This window comes from Ovis canadensis, chromosome 4 (genome assembly GCF_042477335.2).
Source record: "Ovis canadensis isolate MfBH-ARS-UI-01 breed Bighorn chromosome 4, ARS-UI_OviCan_v2, whole genome shotgun sequence".
In the NCBI taxonomy this organism is placed as follows: domain Eukaryota; kingdom Metazoa; phylum Chordata; class Mammalia; order Artiodactyla; family Bovidae; genus Ovis; species Ovis canadensis.
In genome coordinates, this window is record NC_091248.1 from 61,141,324 (window position 1) to 61,160,087 (window position 18,764).

Genomic DNA, 18,764 nt, shown 5'->3' on the forward strand with positions numbered 1-18,764 from the left:
CCCTTGGACTGCAAGGACATCCAACCAGTCCATTCTGAAGGAGATCAGCCCTGAGATTTCCTTGGAAGGAATGATGCTAAAGCTGAAACTCCAGTACTCTGGCCACCTCATGTGAAGGGTTGACTCATTGGAAAAGACTCTGATGCTGGGAGGGATTGGGGGCAGGAGGAGAAGGGGACGACAGAGGATGAGATGGCTGGATGGCATCACTGACTCTATGGACGTGAGTCTGAGTGAACTGCGGGAGTTGGTGATGGACAGGGAGTCCTGGCGTGCTGCGATTCATGGGGTTGCAGAGTCGGACACAACTGAGCGACTGAACTGAACTGATGGTGGGAGGATGGAGGGGAAGTGCTAACAACCCCAGGGTTTCTTTTTGAGGTAATGAAAATGTTCTAAAATTAGACAACAGCAACATTTGCGTAACTGTGTGAATATACTAAAAATTACTGAACTGCACACTTTGAAAGGGTGAATTGTATGGTATGTAGATTACACCTCAATAAAACTGTTACTGAAAAACTGGCAGAAAACTCACCCAAAAAATAACTTTAAAAAAGAATTCCCAAGGCTGTTGAAGTATGCGGTAAAAACAACTCACTACTGAGGAGCTCAGAATAAATGACAGGAATGAATGGGATGAACTATGACAGAATTTACCTGAACATGCTGTAGCAATTTCATTGCCATTTTTTTTTAAACCACATGCTCAAATTTAAGTAGTTAAACAGTGACTGAAACTTAGTCTCAACATGGCTTGTTATCTTCCTCGTGCCTTTGCTCTGGGCTGCGTCACACATATGGCCTGTGACATCATCACACCATCTCCTGCCGAAACTCTCGTGGGTGGGCTCTGTCACACAGCCTCCCTGGGGGGACCTGTGGGACGACAGGCATCACCAGGACTCGCTCAGTGCAAGGACCGCTCCCACCCTGCTTCCAGCTCACAAAGGCCACCTACAGCAAAGACTGGGACTCCAGTGAAGACTTCAAATGTACCCACTGTGGACAGAACCCCACTTACTCTGGCAGCCCCAGCCCCTGCTCACACACAGCTCAGGTCCTGAGAGAGTTTATCACAGAGAGGAAAAACTAGACTTCTTATAACACAGAATTAATGCTCCCAATAAAATCAGAGTTAAAGCAGTTTATCTTTCAAAGGCTTTAAGACTCACAAGTATGAAGACACTTTAACCTAGTTATCTGCAGAATCAAGCGCCCACTGAGCTCAGCCGAGCCGACACACACCTGCAGGCCCATCTCAGCAGGGCCTCGACTGACGCCTCGGCCTTCCTCCCCAGTGTTGCCAGGCCAGGCGGCCCTCAAGTTTACAAACCACTGTAAGTGCACCTGGGCTACCTCCTGTCTTCACTGCGTATGCCACATGGAAATGCTACGATCAAGGTTTTAAACTTGAAACTAGGCAGATCACGTGGGGCAGTGCCCAGCTAGTCCAGGCCAAACACCACACAGGAGCTTTTCTCTTCACAGAAATAAGAGAATGTGATGATTTTTTGGTAATTCTGGAGATAAGTTAAAAATCAAACTAGAAAGTTTCATCTGAACATTAAAAATCAAGAATAGTACCTCTACTAAAACCCAGCTCCGAGAATTTCCTAGCAGTCCAGTGGTTGGTACCCCACACTCTCACTGCCAGGGCCCAGCTTCTATCCCCGGTCATGGAACTAAGATCCCACAAGCGGAGAGATGCAGCCAGAAGAAAAAAAAAAAAAGACTAAAAACCCAGCTCCTGAGTTTCACCCTCTCCTGCACTTTTCTCCTCCTTCTGCAGGACCTCACTTACCCTGAAGGTGTGCCTACAAATGTGGTCCTTTGACTACACATGAGTTTTGTGCATGCTCTGAAATTTCCCATTGTACTTAAAAGGTCTCTGGTCTGACACATACTATCAGCCACATATATTACAGCACACTCAACACCCTCATCTAGAATCAAGCAGCTTTTTCTTTTTAAAGATAACCATCTCCTCTGATATTTCCATCCTCAATATGCAGCTTTTACTAAAATGATGGCACCACAGAATACCTGTTTGGCAGAACAATGAGGTGTGCTGCTGGCTGTTCTGTTTTTCTCGCCATCGCTTTCCTAGGTTCGTGCCTTAGTCCACACAGGCTGCTGACAGCAACAACCTGACTCCTCATCGTCCTCGAGGCAGGCGCCAGTGTGGGCGGGGGAGGGCCCTCTTCCAGGGCAGAGACTCTGCGTCCTCTGGTGGTGGTGGGGGCGGGGGGGGGGCAGCGGGCTCTCCAGGTGGCTCCATAAGGTACTACACCATTCGTAACTTGATGCATCTTCTAACAGCCCTGCTCCTAACACTGTCACCTTTAGGGGTCAGGCACAGGTTTGGAGGAACCCATACCGACACCCAGACCAAGACAAGTCAGCAGGGGGACAAGATCCACAGAGGCACTCACTTCTGCAGGGCCACACCTTGACACACAAACCAAGATGGCTTTTCTTATATATCTTTGAGGCTAGTCCCACACTCAAAGGAAAGATTGTAACATTAAATCCTAATATGGTGAGAACAGTAATTACATTTCTGGCCAAAAAAATCCACCTCAATTTCAAAATGCCTGACCAAGAAACAATTCAAACCAGTAGCAGTTATTTTATCCTGAATTTTAAGCAAGATAATGCCACTTAGCTGCGCCTCAGTTTTAGCGGTAAGGCACACAGCCCGCTCCTTCTCCCCAGCGTCGGGTGGGGGTGAGATGTGCTTCCTGCCCAGGAGGACTGGGAGGACGGAGAGCAGGAGGCTGCTGCTCGGCCCTCTCGAGCCCCCTACTCTCCAAAGAGGCATAAGCAAAGGAATGGCAGTTTTCAATTTCACCTTTCTCTACCAGTTCTGGCACAAAGGTATTTTAGAAGAAATTTTAAATGGATCCATTTAAGATCCCAGTATTTCTAAAACATACATACACTCCCCTTACTGGTGGAGGCATGCCAGCACACGTTTTAACTACAGCCAGTCATCCCCCTCATCCCAAGGGACACAGTGAAATCAACTTCATGACAGACTCCCACTCATCATCATACTATTCCCATGAGTTCTGTGAAAGCCCTAAATCCCTCATGAGTTTCAGAGTTACTACAGAGCAATAATAATCAGGAAAGAATTTCAGTCCCCATTCCCAGTCATTGTAGGGGATTTCCTACCTAATGATCCAAAGGAAGGAGAAAAGGACTCTAGTTGCCAGAGTAACACAAGTCAGCTCCGTGTCAGTCTACCTCTACCGAGGACGCCAGATGCCCTTCAACTCCGCAGGTCACCTTCAAACATGCTCTTCAAACAAGAGCCCAGCCACACAATCTCCACAACACACACACACGACAATGTGACGATGGAGCAGCAAGGTCCACATGAGCACTTTATACTCCCCTCTGGGTGTGGGCAGTGTTCCCGCTGTCCGAGGAGTAAGGGCACTATGGGAAGGCCAGTGTGAAAGCCAGGACGCTGGACAGAGCGTCCTGAGCCAGACTCAACCACTGGGCACATCAGGACCCCAGCATCACTTACCAACATCTGCTGAAGGAGCCCCACAGGTACAGTGAGGAGAGGGCTCCAGGCCCACCACTGGCTCTGGGTTGGGACTTGGCAGCTTTCACCCCCCCCCGCCCCCCACCCCATGCCTGTAGCTCAGATCAGAGGCAAAGCCCAAGAGGAGCAAGGGTCTCCAAGCAGGGTCTCCATGAGCAAACTTGTGCACAGGCTGTGCGCAGAGGCACCTTCAAATCATTTGCCTGACTTCATTTTCTCATCATTCAAGGCCCTGCCTTTTGTCCCTCTTCAGCTTCTTCCCCACTATGCACAGTGCTGGTCCCTTGTTGCTACAGAGCCAAGGGCAGCAGCAGCACAACGAAAGGAGAAGTCCCTGTGCACCTTGCTGGCTGCTGGTCGTCAGCACAGCTGATCCTGAGGTGGGGACGAGAGCCCTCCCGGGCCTTCCCCCTCCGCCTCTGGGGCGCCTGCAGGCCCACACTGCGCGGCACATCAGGCTCCTGCTCTGGCCGCCCTCCCCTCACACCCTCACCTGACGTGGCGGAAGGCTGTGGCTGGGGCAGGCCATCTCCCAGCCAAGTCCCCATGGGGCTCAGGCCATCTACAGGCTCTGAAAGCGTTCCAAACTGTGGAAGGAGTCTACCTTGATTAAAATAAACACAACTCCCCAGGTCATGCCATCCCAGGCCAAAATAATCCAGAGCTTCCCTTTGCTTCAACTATGTTCAAATAACATTTTCTGGAAATCTCCTAGGAAATTGTCCACTCTCAGCAATACTGCTGTCCAGAAATTCACAACGTACACAGTGTCTTCCTGCTTATAACAATTAAAGGCATCAGCTCTCAGTGTATCCTGGGTTGCAGACACCCTCTCACGCCTCCTTGGAGGGAGGGCGCACCCCAAGAAGGGACCCCCAGTGGTCTGGGGGACAATGCGACATGCCATGCCCGGTCCCCTGCCGCGCTCCAGCCCCAGCTCTGCCATTGAATGTGCTGCCCTGAGCACAACCTGAGACCGCGAGAAAGTCTGTGTGTAGTGAGGGGACCTTTGTACCTGCTGGAGTGACCCAGACTCAAAGACAAGATTCTCAGAACCAAACTAATACATGTCTGAAGAACATTTTCCCCTGACAATTTTTTTTCCTGTGATGAGATTTAAAAAAAGAAAAAATATTGCATCCAGTTACATACTTCACAGGTTACCCACTGGGTGGGCGTAATAAAGTTAAGAGTCTGGTCGATGCACTCAGAGTAAGTGGAGTAGGAAAACACCGTCTTTGGCATGGTTAGCAATCAGGCCTCATGTAAAAACAGGGAAATGAAATTCAAAAGATAAGACAGGATTGGTTAGCTGGAAATCACCAAGGTGAATCATAAAACATTATTACTGTGCAAGAATGCCTTATCTCATAGGAAAATAAGCCAAATTTGGAGAATCAATTTGACTACAGCAGTTAAGACAAAGTATCTAGTACTTGCAAAAATTTCTAGAAACTCCATGTCCTGCCCACATCAACTTTAAAAAGTTCTTTTTTAAAGGAAATTGCACTTCTCCCCCCCCCCCAAAAAAAAAAAAATCTACGCTGAAAAAACATGAATTAAGAGGGCTATCCATGCTCACATGAAAGACAATGGCACTGGGGAAAGGTTCTGTAAAAATAAATTCCCTGGGGCTTTTGGGTGTTTCTAAAAATTGATCATTAACTGGGGACTATCCAGGGCAAACAGCTGTGTTCTAGGCCATGCCAAGGGGTGATCAACAAGTATAATATTAAAATAAATCACCTACAGTACAGTGTAAGGCGAGGCCCGGGAGAACAGGATCTGCTGTATAAGGATGTGAGGTACACAGGGTGTCGCAGGCCCACTCCCCCTACGAAACCAGCTCAGGCCTGTGAATTAGGAGGCAGACGGACTGCCATCAGGTCCACTCTCAAGGGCTCTGCTCCACTGCAAGAGCACGCTAGCTCCAGGAACAACTTGGAAAATGGAAAGGCAGGTATCGCTGGTTTCTAAAAATCGTTTAAACTCTTTTTATAAATACTTGAATACATGGACTGGTGCTTAGTGTAAAGGAGAGGTGTGGAGAAGATCAAAGGATTTTCAGAAGACTGTTCTCTCACAAAATTCTTATTCCACAAATATCGGACGATTCCTTATTTCTTGAGAGGTTTCTTCAGCAGAATCCCGCAGGTGTGAAAGTCCAGATCTGTATCCACTGCCTAAATGTGAACGCACAATGTCTCCTTAGGGAGAGGATCATGCTGAAAATCAGTGTGACGTAAATACCGTTACCTTTTCTGGTGAAAAACTCCTTGGAATATTTCCCCAACATAGCGTATTTTCGAGGGACTTTCCCCAGCAGTTCAATGATCAATGCTATGTGATCTGCATTGGGAAACATTGCCAGCAAAACAGAAACACACGACAGTTTAATCAGTACACTGCATGCAGACACCGCTACCGCCCGCGCAGACAGAAACAGAGCGCCGCCTGCACAGAGCACAGGCTCTGCCTCAGGGCCCCTCGGAGGACAGCACAGGGGCCGCAGCCGGGGCCAAATGCTGTCTCCTGTCAACTTTGAGATCAGCACAGGAATTCTGCTGGGTTGCTCTGGGAATTTAAGACAAATGCCTTTGTCACCATTAATGCTACCATTAGCAGCTGCTATTCCGTTTCTGTCTGCATCGTGGCGCTTTTCAAAAAGAAGAGGTACTACCTCTGCGATTGAAGAATTCCCGAGAATATTTTCCAGATAGAGCAAAGTGCCTTGGGATACTGCCTAGCAGCTCTATGATGTGGGCTATGTGGTCTATGGAGGAGAGAAAAAAAAGGATACGGGAATGGGAGGGGCAGAGGGAAGGATGGGATAAAAGAAGAGGGGGGAAAATCGAAATTAGTAAAAAATCAGAAATAGATTCAAATCAACAATGTCTGCAGCACATCCATGCAGAGGCTTCTGGGATGGCAGGCCTCAGGACTGGAGTGTTAACAGCCAGTTAACCAGCTGACCTGAGGCCAGCTCACCCCAGGTCACCCCAGCATTGCAAGCAAGTAAGCATGGAGATGGGCAGGTTTGCAGATGGAATTCAAGCCAGAATTCCGTCGTTTTAAATTCAGCCCCCAACAGGACAGAGAAATGGGCAGCAGACCAGTGGACAAAAGGACCACGGAAGGGCCTTGGGTTTGTCAGGCCTATCCTCTCCCAGCCTGCAAGGGGGCGGGCTGAGGCCACAAGCTCCCTGCAGGGTCACCTGTACCGGGAGACTCTGCCCAGTCACTGTGACTGAGGGGGCTTCAAGCTCTAAGGGAAAGCATCTGAATCTGGTGTTTGAAAACCAAACACAGTTCTATTTTTGTGCAAAAACACAATGTTCTCCAGAAGGCCCGGACTCTCTGTAGACCCATACTGAGGTATTCAGCAGGCAACAATACTTACCTTCATCTCTGGAATAGTCTTCCCCAGAATGTGGTTCAAACAAATAATCTCCCGTTGCCAGCTCAAATGCCTAGGATACAACAGATGACATGCTAAGCGCTTCAGAGACTGGGTCCAAGCCAGCAAAGTTTTCTGGTACAAGAGACCTACATTTTATGAGGATCTGAATCAAACCAGAGTCTCCTTTAAAGGCTCAACAACAGGCTTTTTTTTCTTCTTCCCAAAAGTTCAAAGAAGCTTCAGAAACATTCGTATATTTTCAGAGGAAGCAGCTGTGTGCGGGCCTAGCCAGAACACTCCAGGGATCAGGGCTGTCTGGCCCAGAGCCTGCCCGCAACCTGCAGGCTGGCCTGGGCCTGGACCAAGGGTGTTGCCACCCTCCTGAGGGAAGACCTTCATGCCTCAGTAACTGGAGGTTCCTTTCAACAACTCTCATCACTTCATTCATTTCTGACTCAACCAAAGGAAATTTTTAGAACCAAAGAAGCCCCTCTTGCTATCACCCTGGGCCAGGAGGTCCTAGATCACTCGCAAGGAGAGCTTCCTGGTTACAGGATCAGCCCTCAAGGGTACAGGTTAGGGTGCTGCTGAGGTGACAGGAGGGGTATTAATTTCCATTTCTGCCAGTGAGTCTATATTTTTTATTTATAAAACTGTCTAAGGACCATGAGCTTAATTTGCTAACAGTAAACAAAGATGACAACTGCTACTGCTCTATTGATCAAATATCATGTTTTTAAAAAAATAGGCTTTAAATAAGAATTTAAACAAATTAAAAGAATTCTTTTTAAAAAGAATAAGCCAAACCCCACTTCTGGTCTCCCTCATACTTACTTCTCTTGTATATTAGAGTGCGCTGTTGTGGAGGCCCCCAGGGGCCCATCCCTGCTTCACCGATGCCCAGGGGTCAGTGGCTGCTGCACTGCCCGCTCCCTCTCCAGACCCGGCCGAACTGGCCCACCCTCTCCCCTTCTGTTGCTGATCGCCAATGTGCAGGGAGGGCACCCACAAGGGAAGGCTCATCTGCCTGGGGTGGGGTCCCGCACAAACCAAGGCAAGTGCACTTAGCCCAGGACCACATCTCTTCATCTCGCAGTACTAGTTTCTTAAAGAAAGGAGGGAAGTAGGATGACAAGCCTCCCGCCAGCTGCCCTGCAATGAGCACTAGCGCATGAACTCAGGATCCCTGCCCTGAACCAGACCTGGGTCTGAGCTGAACCCAGATGTGCCAGGTCTTGGCATGGAGCAAGGGGGTCGTCTGCGCAGAGCAGGGCCTGCCCTCTCCACCCAGAAAGCAATAAGGACACTACTGGCAGTCCCAGATCGGGGTGAAAAACCTCACGCCTGGCCACAGGCCCAAGGGCAACGAGTGGGTCACACAGTAAACGCCCAGAAGTGTTCTTGCCAGGGACAGAAGCCAAGAGAAAAGGGTAAAAGCCCAATGCAGGCGGAAGACTCCGGAAGTTGAGGGATGGATCCATGGAAAGCACCAATTGCTCTTTACCATCCTTGGTTTCGCCTCATTCCTCTAATTGATTTCCAAAACCATTTCAATCTGCTTGTATGCATTTCTGTCAGTCTAACACTAAGCTACATCAGCTCAGCATTTTGTAAAGATGGCCATTTTGATTAGCATCCATGTATTTCCAAGGAAATACAACTTGAAGAAGCCCATCAATGAAATGGTAAGGAAGAGGCAAGATGAAGGCTCCCCTAGCAAGTTATCAGGTCCGGATTCTCTGAATCGTGGTAAGACTTTTTTTCTGCATGTTGTCGTTCTCCTTTATTATGTATCGTCTTCAACGTAAGCTACAACCTGATTAAACTCAATACTTCTTTCTAAAATCAATTTAAAGACACACACAAAAATCTCTTCATATACAATATCTTTTGTCGAGAGTCTAGCAAATATAGTATCTTTCATTGCAGGATTTCTGCTTAAAAGATTTTAACAAATAGGACATAGACAACAGGATAAATACGCACCATAATGAAACATTAGCCTCTGTACTTTGCCACAGGTTTCAACTCTCTGAGTTACTCTCAATATAACCTTTATTATTACTGTCCATGTTTAATACTGTAGAACTCTGGGTTCTTCCCTCGGTACTCAGCCCAGTCCCCTCAAATGGCTTTCCCCTGGAACAGCGTTTGCCTTCAGGCTCTGGGGAGACCAGGTACCCCTTTCCTGAAATGCTATTGCGTATCAAAGCACTCCATTCTGAATAAATAAGGTCACGAATTCCTTCCATCCATGACGTGAACACTCCTGAGCAGCTTGGTGGAGCGGGTCAAGACCGGCACGTTTCCTTGTCTTTATGCCGCTGCCTGGGGGCCACCATGGAGCCTATCCAAGGACTCTGACACACAAATGCAGAACCACCAATGTCAGGACCCACACCACACTTTAGATCATGCACTCTCACATCTGGAGGAGCGCTGAAGCTCAAGAAAAGAACGAGAGATTCAGCCACTGACATACCCAGCTACTCCACCCCACCCTGTGTGGCTGCACGAGCACTCCGCCCTGCCAGGAGCGAATGCCCTTGCCAGTGAGCACGGGCACCAGCCACCACTCTCTCCCCACTGGAGTCTCTCAGACGCGATGCCACTGACAACGAAGAGCCCTGGGTTTTACCACTAAGAGCGGTCCAGAGCTTTATTACAGCTTGGTGTCGTGAATTTAATACACTGTCATGTATTTAAACTTTAACAGAAGTGGGATGGGTGATGACTGCCTCACCTGCACCGGTTTCTCTACAGAAGCAAGACGGGGCCTCTCAGTCATGACTTCCAAGGAGGCTGGCCCTACTCCCAGAAAACCACCCCTAAACTAATTACAAAGAACTTTATAAGCAGCTCTAGAAGCACTGAGGGACTTCACTTCTTGGGAAGAGAGGAGGCAGAAGGAGATGGAGAGAGTGCTAACGCTGATGCCGCGGTTCCCAGTGCTTACAGGGGCTGGCAGGGCTGGGGGCAGTGTGGAGGTGCACACTCGTATCTCACGAGGGCAAGACAGATAATCTGGTAAAAACTGTACTGACGGCTCCAACACTATGCTACCACATCTGTGATCTTGTCCTATTTTTTCTGGTTATATCACCAAAATTTAACACCCAAAATTAGAAGTACAAGATTTCAGAGTTGAGTTTTCAGAGTGTAATTCAGGACAACCCACATATAGCCCCTTCTATATAGCTGAAGACAAGTAAGGCCTGACCTCACACGTCAGGAAAACAGAACACTGCTCCCCCGCAGCTCCAGCTGGCGGAAGTGCCCTCCCTCTCCTGACCTGGCCTCTGCCTCCCACTGCCTCCCAGCCCTTCCACCCCATCCCGCCCCTGGACTCCTGCAGAGCACGCCTGATTTCTTCCCTACATTCAAAGGAACCATGACACACATCAGCTCTTCTAACCATTTGTCTCCATACCCAGCACAGCAAGGACTCAGTTTTTTATACTTATTGAGAAATGTAATTTTAAAATTATTCTCTGGCATTACCCATCAGAGGACAGAAAGGCATACTTTCTGTTCTAGACCTGTTTGGCCATACTGGTTGCAAACTTGAAAGACAAGAGTTTCTTTTTTCATATTGTTTTAGCATCAGAGGACACACACACAAGGAGTGCTGCAGTAACCTTTAAATCACAGACAGTTGTATTTATTCAGCACTCTTTGTTTTTCAGTGAGAAGACAAGTGCCAAGCTTTACACACATGCTCTCTCACTTGAAACAGAAGAGAAGAATCTGGGGGAGGCGGGGGACGATACAAGAAAAGCATGAAGCACCACCTGAAGCAACAGATACACCCGTGTTTCCAACAAAAGACCACCAAATTCAGCTCACTAAAAGAAAAGCGACAAACTGGCCAGGAAACAGGACCAAGAAAGAAACTGAAACTGGCTCACAGACAAGGACTATTCATGCTCATCGGGCCACAGGTAAGGAGAGAGTGAGAACAGACACTGGTGGAGCTTAGAAGAGTTAGACACACCAGACTTTTGACGCACACAAGTGGCAGCAAAAAGGCTCTGGTATATTAGAGAAACAAGAGGCAGCCCGAGGCCCTGAGGAAAACCATCGCCAAGCTGCCTGTGGGACCAGACTCACTCAAACAGCATACGCAGCTGCTGGTGCCTCCGACGAGGCTAGACGGCCTAGACCTGTGAGCCAGAACAGTTTCTAGACTGTGCTTAACAGGAGAGAGCGTAAACAGTGGTATGTGGGGAAAGCCTCTCCTCTCCAGTAACAGGTCTGTCAGACCACCTCAAACCTCCCCCTAAATCACAGCTATTTCATCTTCCTCTCCAGCCTAAGTGAGGGAAACACAGGCTGTGCACAGTCCACAAGACTTCAAGAGCCAACAGGAACTACGTGAAGTCCATTACCACGGCGGAGGTCTGCAGCTGGAGGCTAGGGCCTTGCTAGGTTGTCTCTCACAAGCCCAAACCAAAACATACACCAGGACACGCCTGAGAAGGATCCTGCCAACTCTAAACCTTGCCCACCCACCCCTGCATGGACAACCTCCTGTCAGAAGGCTTAGGCCATGGGCACTCGTAAGATTGGCCTACTGTGGGGACTAAAGGGATGAGCCTTTACATGGAGGAAAAGGGCACAGGCCGCTCTTACCATACATGCCGTACTCCAAATGTCAGCAGGCGTACTGTAACCTGCTCCTATTAAAACCTCTATGGATCTATACTGACGCGTCTGGATGTCTTCTGTGAAGTGTTTATGCTGGAAGGGAACAGACTACATTACTGTGGAGGAACACAGACACTAAAAAAGAGAAAAAGCATCTTCTAATACATGATCACAACCAAAGAAAGAAAGAACACTTTACTTACCACCCAACAAGCATTTCCAAGGTCTGCAATTTTAACTCTAATCTTATCGGCATTCCGTGGGTCCAGGGGATTCACCAGCAGGTCGGCTGCCCGGGTTTTCGCTGGCATGAGTAAACAGCAGGACAGTTAGGGCCTGGGTTAAGTGGTTTGCATGTGTGTACACAATGATTGCAGGGCACACTCCTTTTCTAGAAAAGTAGTGGGATGATCATTTAGGCCTGGAATCCTGTAAGGTGAACTCAACAAATTTAAGTTCTCAAATTCTCCATCTCAGGGAACTACTTCACAAGAGGGCAAGCTGCCCAGAGACCCCATGCACACTGACTTGCCCATTCTCCTTTCTCCCCATCCTTCACCTCTGAGTCAGCCTGCTCGGTTCCTGTAACTTTTAACTGCTCCTCATTAGAACACGTCAGTTCCCTACTGGATTCCGTCTAGCTCGGAAATGTGATATTACTAAACTCGAGGGTAGAGAGAATATTCCCCCGCAGGATGGAGAGGTGTATGTGTGCGTGCGTGCGTGTGGGGTGCAGAGGGGTTTGTGTTGGACTCTCTTTAAGAGTTGGACCATAAAGAAGGCTGAGCACCAAAGAATTGATGCTTTTGAACTGTGGTGCTGGAGAAGACTCTTCCGAGTCCCTTGGACAGCAAGAAGATCAAACCAGTCCATCCTAAAGGAAATCAACCCTGAATATTCACTGGAAGGACTGATACAGAAGCTTCAATACTTTGGCTACCTGATGTGAAGAGCTGACTCATTAGAAAAGACCCTGATGCTGGGAAAGACTGAGGGCAGGAGGAGAAGAGGGTGACAGAGGATGAGATGGTTGGATTTTATCACTGACTCAAGGGACATGGGTTTGAGCAAACTCTGGGAGACTGTGAAGGACAGGGAAGCCTGGCGATCCAGGAGATTGCAAAGGGTCAGACATGACTTAGCGACTGAACAACCATTTTTGGGCAGACTCTTGTATGAAGCTTGGCACCCCAGGCAGGCAGCAAGGCCAGGTGGCATGTGCCATGAGCAGGGCAGTGAGTGGGTGAGGCATCCAGGACCTGGGGTGCCCACAAAGCTTCCCAGGAGGGGCCAGAAAATGCGAGAGAACTCTGGGTGACATTTTAGCCCTCAAGACCTATTCCTCGGACTGATGGATCAACCCGAGTCAGTCAGACTCTGGTGTTTCCGTCTATCTGCCCTAGGCCTGCATCCCTCTTTATGAGGAAGTTGTAACACCATGAGGTATACCAAAGGCCAGGTATGAGCCAAGGAAAAGAAACACAGAAATCAGAAAAGACAAGGGCGGCAGCAGAGACCCACACAAACATGTGAGGTGTTCACACTGAACAGGGAATGGGCTGAGAAACTGAGTTCCAGAGAAAACAAAAACGCTGACCCAACAGACAGATGGCCAGCACCGGAAATGGCTAGATGAATCCCTCGTGTCTCTAAATAAAGGAGAGTCAGCAGGCACAACAGTGGAACTGGAGCTTTGCAGAACTGGATTCAAGTTTAATTTTCAACATCTACAAGTTACAAATGACTTAAACACTGTGAGGCTCAGTTCTCAGTAAAGGAGGAAGAGAAAAGGACCATCCTCACCCCCCAAAACAAAAGAAGACCAAACACAGGAGAGCTAGGGGCTCTGCCCCACCTGCCCTCTGAGGCCAAGGCTTCTATTTAGGCCAGAGAGGGACCAGCCAAGGATGAGAGGCCACGTGGTGGGCGCCACCACTCCAAACATGAAGCACAGCTTCTACAGAATGCATTCCACTTTTGCAACCATCATAAAGTCAAACCACTGTTAATCCAGGGACCACCAGTACAGTTTCTTTGCATTTAACACCCCTGGTTTATGAGCACCAGGCAAAGTCTCTTTGGTGACCTGCTGTTAGCCTCCTGGTTTATGTCTGTGCATGGTTACCCAGCACACAATGCCTTCCAAATGATACTCGGAAAAGTACCTCAAAAATTTAACTGTACTCAAAACACACAGGAGGTAAAAGAGAATCACTTTGCATCTCTTTTCTCAGTGTGACAGTTTCCTGCTCTAAGTGTCTGTGAAAGGTTATCAGACCACAACACTCAAAAAGGCCCATTTAAATACAGGGACGCACACACTTGCTACTCACTACATAATCATACAGATTTTGCTTTGCCCAGAAATCAGATCACCTCTCCTGATTCAGTCACTATTATGCAACTATATCATGGCTCATCCTTGCTCTCTGCTAAGGAGGGAATGAAAAGTGCAAAGAGAAAGGCAGGAAGATTTCGCTTCAGGAAGGGCTGAGGCTATTAAGTCTCTGAGTGACACTGTATTCATGCCATCAAGTGAGCCTGGGTGCCAGCAAGATGCCGCCCAGCGGGGACGCCATGATGAGCAGCCACCGTCACTTATCTGCAAGGCACTGTGCAGGCCTTCACTGATACTTTAAGTTTAAAACAGCCTTACAAGGAAGGCATGAATACTCTCTTTATATGCAGGAGATTTAATACCAGCCCAAGGAAAGAGCAGAACTAAAGATTTAACAGGCAAATCTTACCTCTCTGTTCACCAAGTATTTACGAGCCCCTTCCACGTGGCCAATGCCGTCCGGGCACCAGAAGAGCATGAACGAGACATGCAAGGTTCTGCCACCACACCCTAATTAGGAAACTCACATGCTCATTGAGAAGATGGATGATAAAGTAAATAAATGAATGATTCACATACCATGTCAAGTAACTCTATATGCTAAGAAGAAAAAAGCAGAGAACAGAGATGGATTACTGAGGAGGCATTCAGCCCAAGGGGTTTTTTCTGAGAAGGTGATGTTTGAGGAGAGGTCTGAATGCAGGGCAGCACGAAGGAGAGAGGCTCTGGGCAGACATGACAGCAAGTACAAAGCGCAGAGAGGCAGAAATAAACTTGCGCCCTTGAGAAACTTCAGAAAGAAGATCGCGTGGGAGGAGCAGAGCAAGCAGGGGAGACAGAGGTGGGTGGGGCCGGCATCAGGAGGAGAGGCGCTAGGGACGGACTGTGCGGGGCTGCAAGCTTCAGAGAATGATGCCTCTGGGGGTGTGCTACATGGAAATATCTTGAAGATGGGAGGTGGGGGGGGGGCGTTGCTTTAAAAAGTCCTCTCTGAACTGCTCTGCAGCAAACAGTCTAGGGAGCAAGAGTCGGGGAGAGAAGAGTGTGGAGCTATGTTCCAGCGCCCAGCCAAGCACTGCCGCTGACACGGCCACCAAATGATGAGGTGAGGGCAACAGGACATGAGCATTGCAGGCGCCACCCTGCTCCCAGGCCTCTTTAACACAATATTAAATATTAAAATATATACATAATATTATTTATATATATACCCAGCAGCTAATAATCCAAGAGGAACCCTGCCTCCTCTTCCCAACCTTCAGTGGCTACACAATTACTCCAGGGAGAAGTTCATTCTTTAGCCTGGCACATAAGGTGATCCTCAATCTTCTCATTCCAGCCCCAGCATTTCTGCTACTATTTCCTGATATACAAGGATCCACACAAACTGAGTGAAGGCTACTTCTCCCACTTCCCATTCTTTAGTGCCCCATGGCCAACTGCCAGCCTCCAGGACAGGATCCTCCCAACAGGAAACAAAGCACCTCCGCGCAGACGCTGTCCACAGTTCTCCAACGACCAGGCTTTGAAAACCCAAACTGAGTGCCTCTAAACAAATGACTGGATGAACGAAAAGGTCAGCTTGGTAAGAGACTGGCATCAGTGGGAAAACCAGACCTGCTCTTTCTCCCAGAAGCATCAGCAAGCATGCCACGTTCACAAAGACACTCAAATTAGGTCTTAAAAATAAATGGGGAAAAGACCATGCTACATTACTAAATCTTTTTATACTGTTTGCTCCATCAATAAAAGATGTTTGAACATTCATTTCAATATATGCGTGTTTATAAAGTTCACATACTACTGTTCCTATACATTATGTACATTATAAAACATTTACAAGATCTTAATAGCAAAAACTACTCGCCAACAAGTCTGAATCCAGCCTGGGTCCTGTCCTAAGTATGAACCTGGGACACGTGGTTCTAGAAGAGTGAGGAGGCACCTGGAGAACAATGAGATTGTGTCCAAAGGACCTAAGAACCAACCTGAAGAGGCTGACAAAGGCCAAATTCGGGGTAATTTTGGCATTAAAAAAAAACAGCTGTAAATGATAACACACAATTGGATCTGTTAATCGAAAGAAAAAAGAATCAGTGAGTCCGTACCACAGAGGAATAGGGGAGATACGTCAGGGAAGGGGTGATTCAGGAAAGAGCATGAAAGCCTCGCGCCTTTCCCAGACACCATGCCCTATGCATCCCTTCCATCCGGCTGTCGCTGACTTACATCCTTTCTTCATCAACAGACCATCCAGCAGCTAGCTGACTGTTTTCCTGAGTTCTGTGAGCTGCTCTAACAAATTAATTGAACTCCAGGACAGCATCACGGAAACCTCCGATTTAGAACTTATCAGAAGTAGAGATGATGACTTGGACTTGTGATGGGTTGGGGTGGGGGACTGATACAGTCTGATGAAACTGAGCCCTAGACCCTGGCATGTGACACTATCTCCAGGCAGTGTCAAGCTTTACTTAAACTGCGAGACACTGAGCTGGCGCTGGAGAGCTATTTAGTGTAGGAAAGCTCCTACACACACACTTGGTACCTGAAGTGTCAGCAGTAGTATGGGAATAGAAGGAGAGTCAAGGAGAGTAAGAGGTGAGTTTTCCCTTAGATGAAGCCACATTGCTTGTGAAAGCATTTCAAGCACTTTCAAACCTTCTGGTCAGAGTAAAGGTAGACAGGAGGAGAACACGTCTATCCAAGTTACAAGAAAACCCACATCCTTAGGATGACTAGCTGTGGCCAGTGAGGAACAGAGGACTCTGCAGGTCTCTGGGGCTGCAGAGCATCCTGAGCTATTTGCAGGGCTGGCTCATCAACGGGCTCGCCATGTGTTAACATTCTTGTCAGCAGAGGGAGCAGAGGAGGTTTCTGAGCTTTTCCACTGTGGGCCAGAGTGCAAGCCAACTGTGACACAGCGTTTGCCTCCTGAAGTCCCCCAGCACACTACAGGCAGAGATATGTCACGTGGCACCCACCCTCAAAATCAGAGTTTGATATACATCATCATCACATTTAAACCTACGTTGTCACTTCCTTTAAAATTTTAACAGGAGAGCGGTATAATCAAGAACAGCTATCAAAATAAAGATACTTTTTCATCAGTACAGATAGAGAGCAGGCACATCTTCCCTTGACTAGAAATGAAGCAGAACGAAAAAACCAAAAACTAAACATAGCATTATCAGATGGAAGCACACTATAGAAAGCTACAGGGTAAAACGCTAGACTTGGAAAACTTCTGCAAAGGTATCATCACTCACTAAGATAGAAGAAGGGAAGAAAAAAATTCAGAAATGGGATCTGATATGCAGAGGGCAACAGAAATCCTAGTGGTCCAGGATATTTTTTAAATTACACTAACTTACTCATGGTTACAAAAGTAATAAAATAAAAGTGCTTACTGCATACATACATGGCTATACCTCCTCCAAGCAATCCCCTCCCCAGTATGTCAAGGGCATGACCCTCAGGGACTGAAAGCAGAGCTCATGGGAAGGAACACTTACTTTTTGGCAAATCCCCAGTGCTGGAGGCTGAAACTGTCCTGCTTCTGTCATGGGATGGACTGCCTTCCTCATGCTCAGTAAGGGGGGATCCCTCAGAAAGTGCAGAGCCACAAGCCACAGGTTCTAAGGGCCCAGAGAACAATGATGTGGAAAATTCTGGAAACTGTGACTCGGGAATTTTATGTCGTCCATTTGGCAATTCACCATTGAATTGTTCATAGGAGCTGCTATATGTGTAATCGCTTTCTGCATTTGGCTCATCGAGGTTACATTCCTCAGGATTTGGGCAATCTTCCTCATCATCGTCTTCATCATCCAGCTGTTGCTCCAGTAAGAAGGGGCCGTTCTCAATATGGCCGTTAGTTTTCGGTGATTCTATCCAGGTAGGGTCTATGTTTGCAAGCTCCTGTTCGACATCGTCTTCATCTTTCTCAGTGTTTTCTTTCTCAGTGTCTTCTTTCTCCTCCTGGTCCTCAGCTTCCCCTTAAGAAGTGGAAGGGTGAGAATTAGAACTTGTCATTCTCCTTAACAGAGTGCACTAGGCATTTATCCTCTCCAACAAGAGACATGTTTGAACATGCTAATTTCACTCGCTACACAGCAAACACCTCTGGGCTCTCAGGGTAAATCTCCAGGTTCTCTAAATCTTATTTTTCATTTACTAAATAACTAGGCTACTCTTATTAGAGAAAGCTAGCTCTTAGAGAAAATGAGCATAAATAGAGCTGTATTTCCATTTTCTACCCTCTCCTCTATAATCTTCAGAGATTGTCTAAGGGTACATTACTGATGAGTCAAAGCTTAATTACAAAATGAAGGACAATCATTAACATGATAAAGACATGGTGCTTCTCAGACATTTTCCACTGAAAATCAAAAACTATTCTGAAACATGTTTCTGGTGCCTATTTTACAAAGCAAGTATCAGACAGCTCCCACATTCTCCAGGGATGACTTGGAATGCCCTCAGGTCTGAAACACAGCAGCGCCAAGTCGCCCTGCGTGAGGCCCTGGGGTGCAGCCGGCTCTCCAGCACTCACTGACCGTTGTTATTCGCAGTCTCTCCCTCGGCCACCTCCTCCAGTCCTGCTGTTTTTAGCTTCACCTCTGGGTGGTATTCATCATCTTGCTCATTGGAAGGTACAACTGACGTGACGTTTTCCTCTATTATTTTTCTTTCAGCTTCTCGCTCCAATTCTTCTATTTCCTGCAAGCGCTTTTCCAGTAACTCAGCCTGCCTTTTCTGCTTCTTTTTCATTTTTTTCTTTTTGTTTTTAGATATTTTTCCTATCTACAACATGT

At 47.6% G+C, this 18,764-nt stretch overlaps 1 protein-coding gene across 12 annotated transcripts in view; it reads right to left on the reverse strand.

Moving 5' to 3' along the window:
• The window catches only part of SRPK2 (SRSF protein kinase 2), a 244,384-nt gene that overhangs the window by 6,930 nt on the left and 218,690 nt on the right, over nt 1-18,764 (reverse strand). For 5 of the 12 annotated variants that reach the window (XM_069587877.1, XM_069587876.1, XM_069587880.1 and 2 more), the window contains 7 exons: nt 18,507-18,753; nt 17,463-17,945; nt 11,813-11,913; nt 11,595-11,702; nt 6,963-7,032; nt 6,243-6,335; nt 5,819-5,911 (listed from right to left, as the gene is read on the reverse strand). In XM_069587877.1, the coding sequence (XP_069443978.1) occupies nt 5,819-5,911; nt 6,243-6,335; nt 6,963-7,032; nt 11,595-11,702; nt 11,813-11,913; nt 17,463-17,945; nt 18,507-18,753 (1,195 nt within the window). The remainder of the gene's footprint in view (nt 1-5,818; nt 5,912-6,242; nt 6,336-6,962; nt 7,033-11,594; nt 11,703-11,812; nt 11,914-17,462; nt 17,946-18,506; nt 18,754-18,764) is intronic. The other 7 variants (XM_069587881.1, XM_069587878.1, XM_069587884.1 and 4 more) reach the window with 2 other exon arrangements.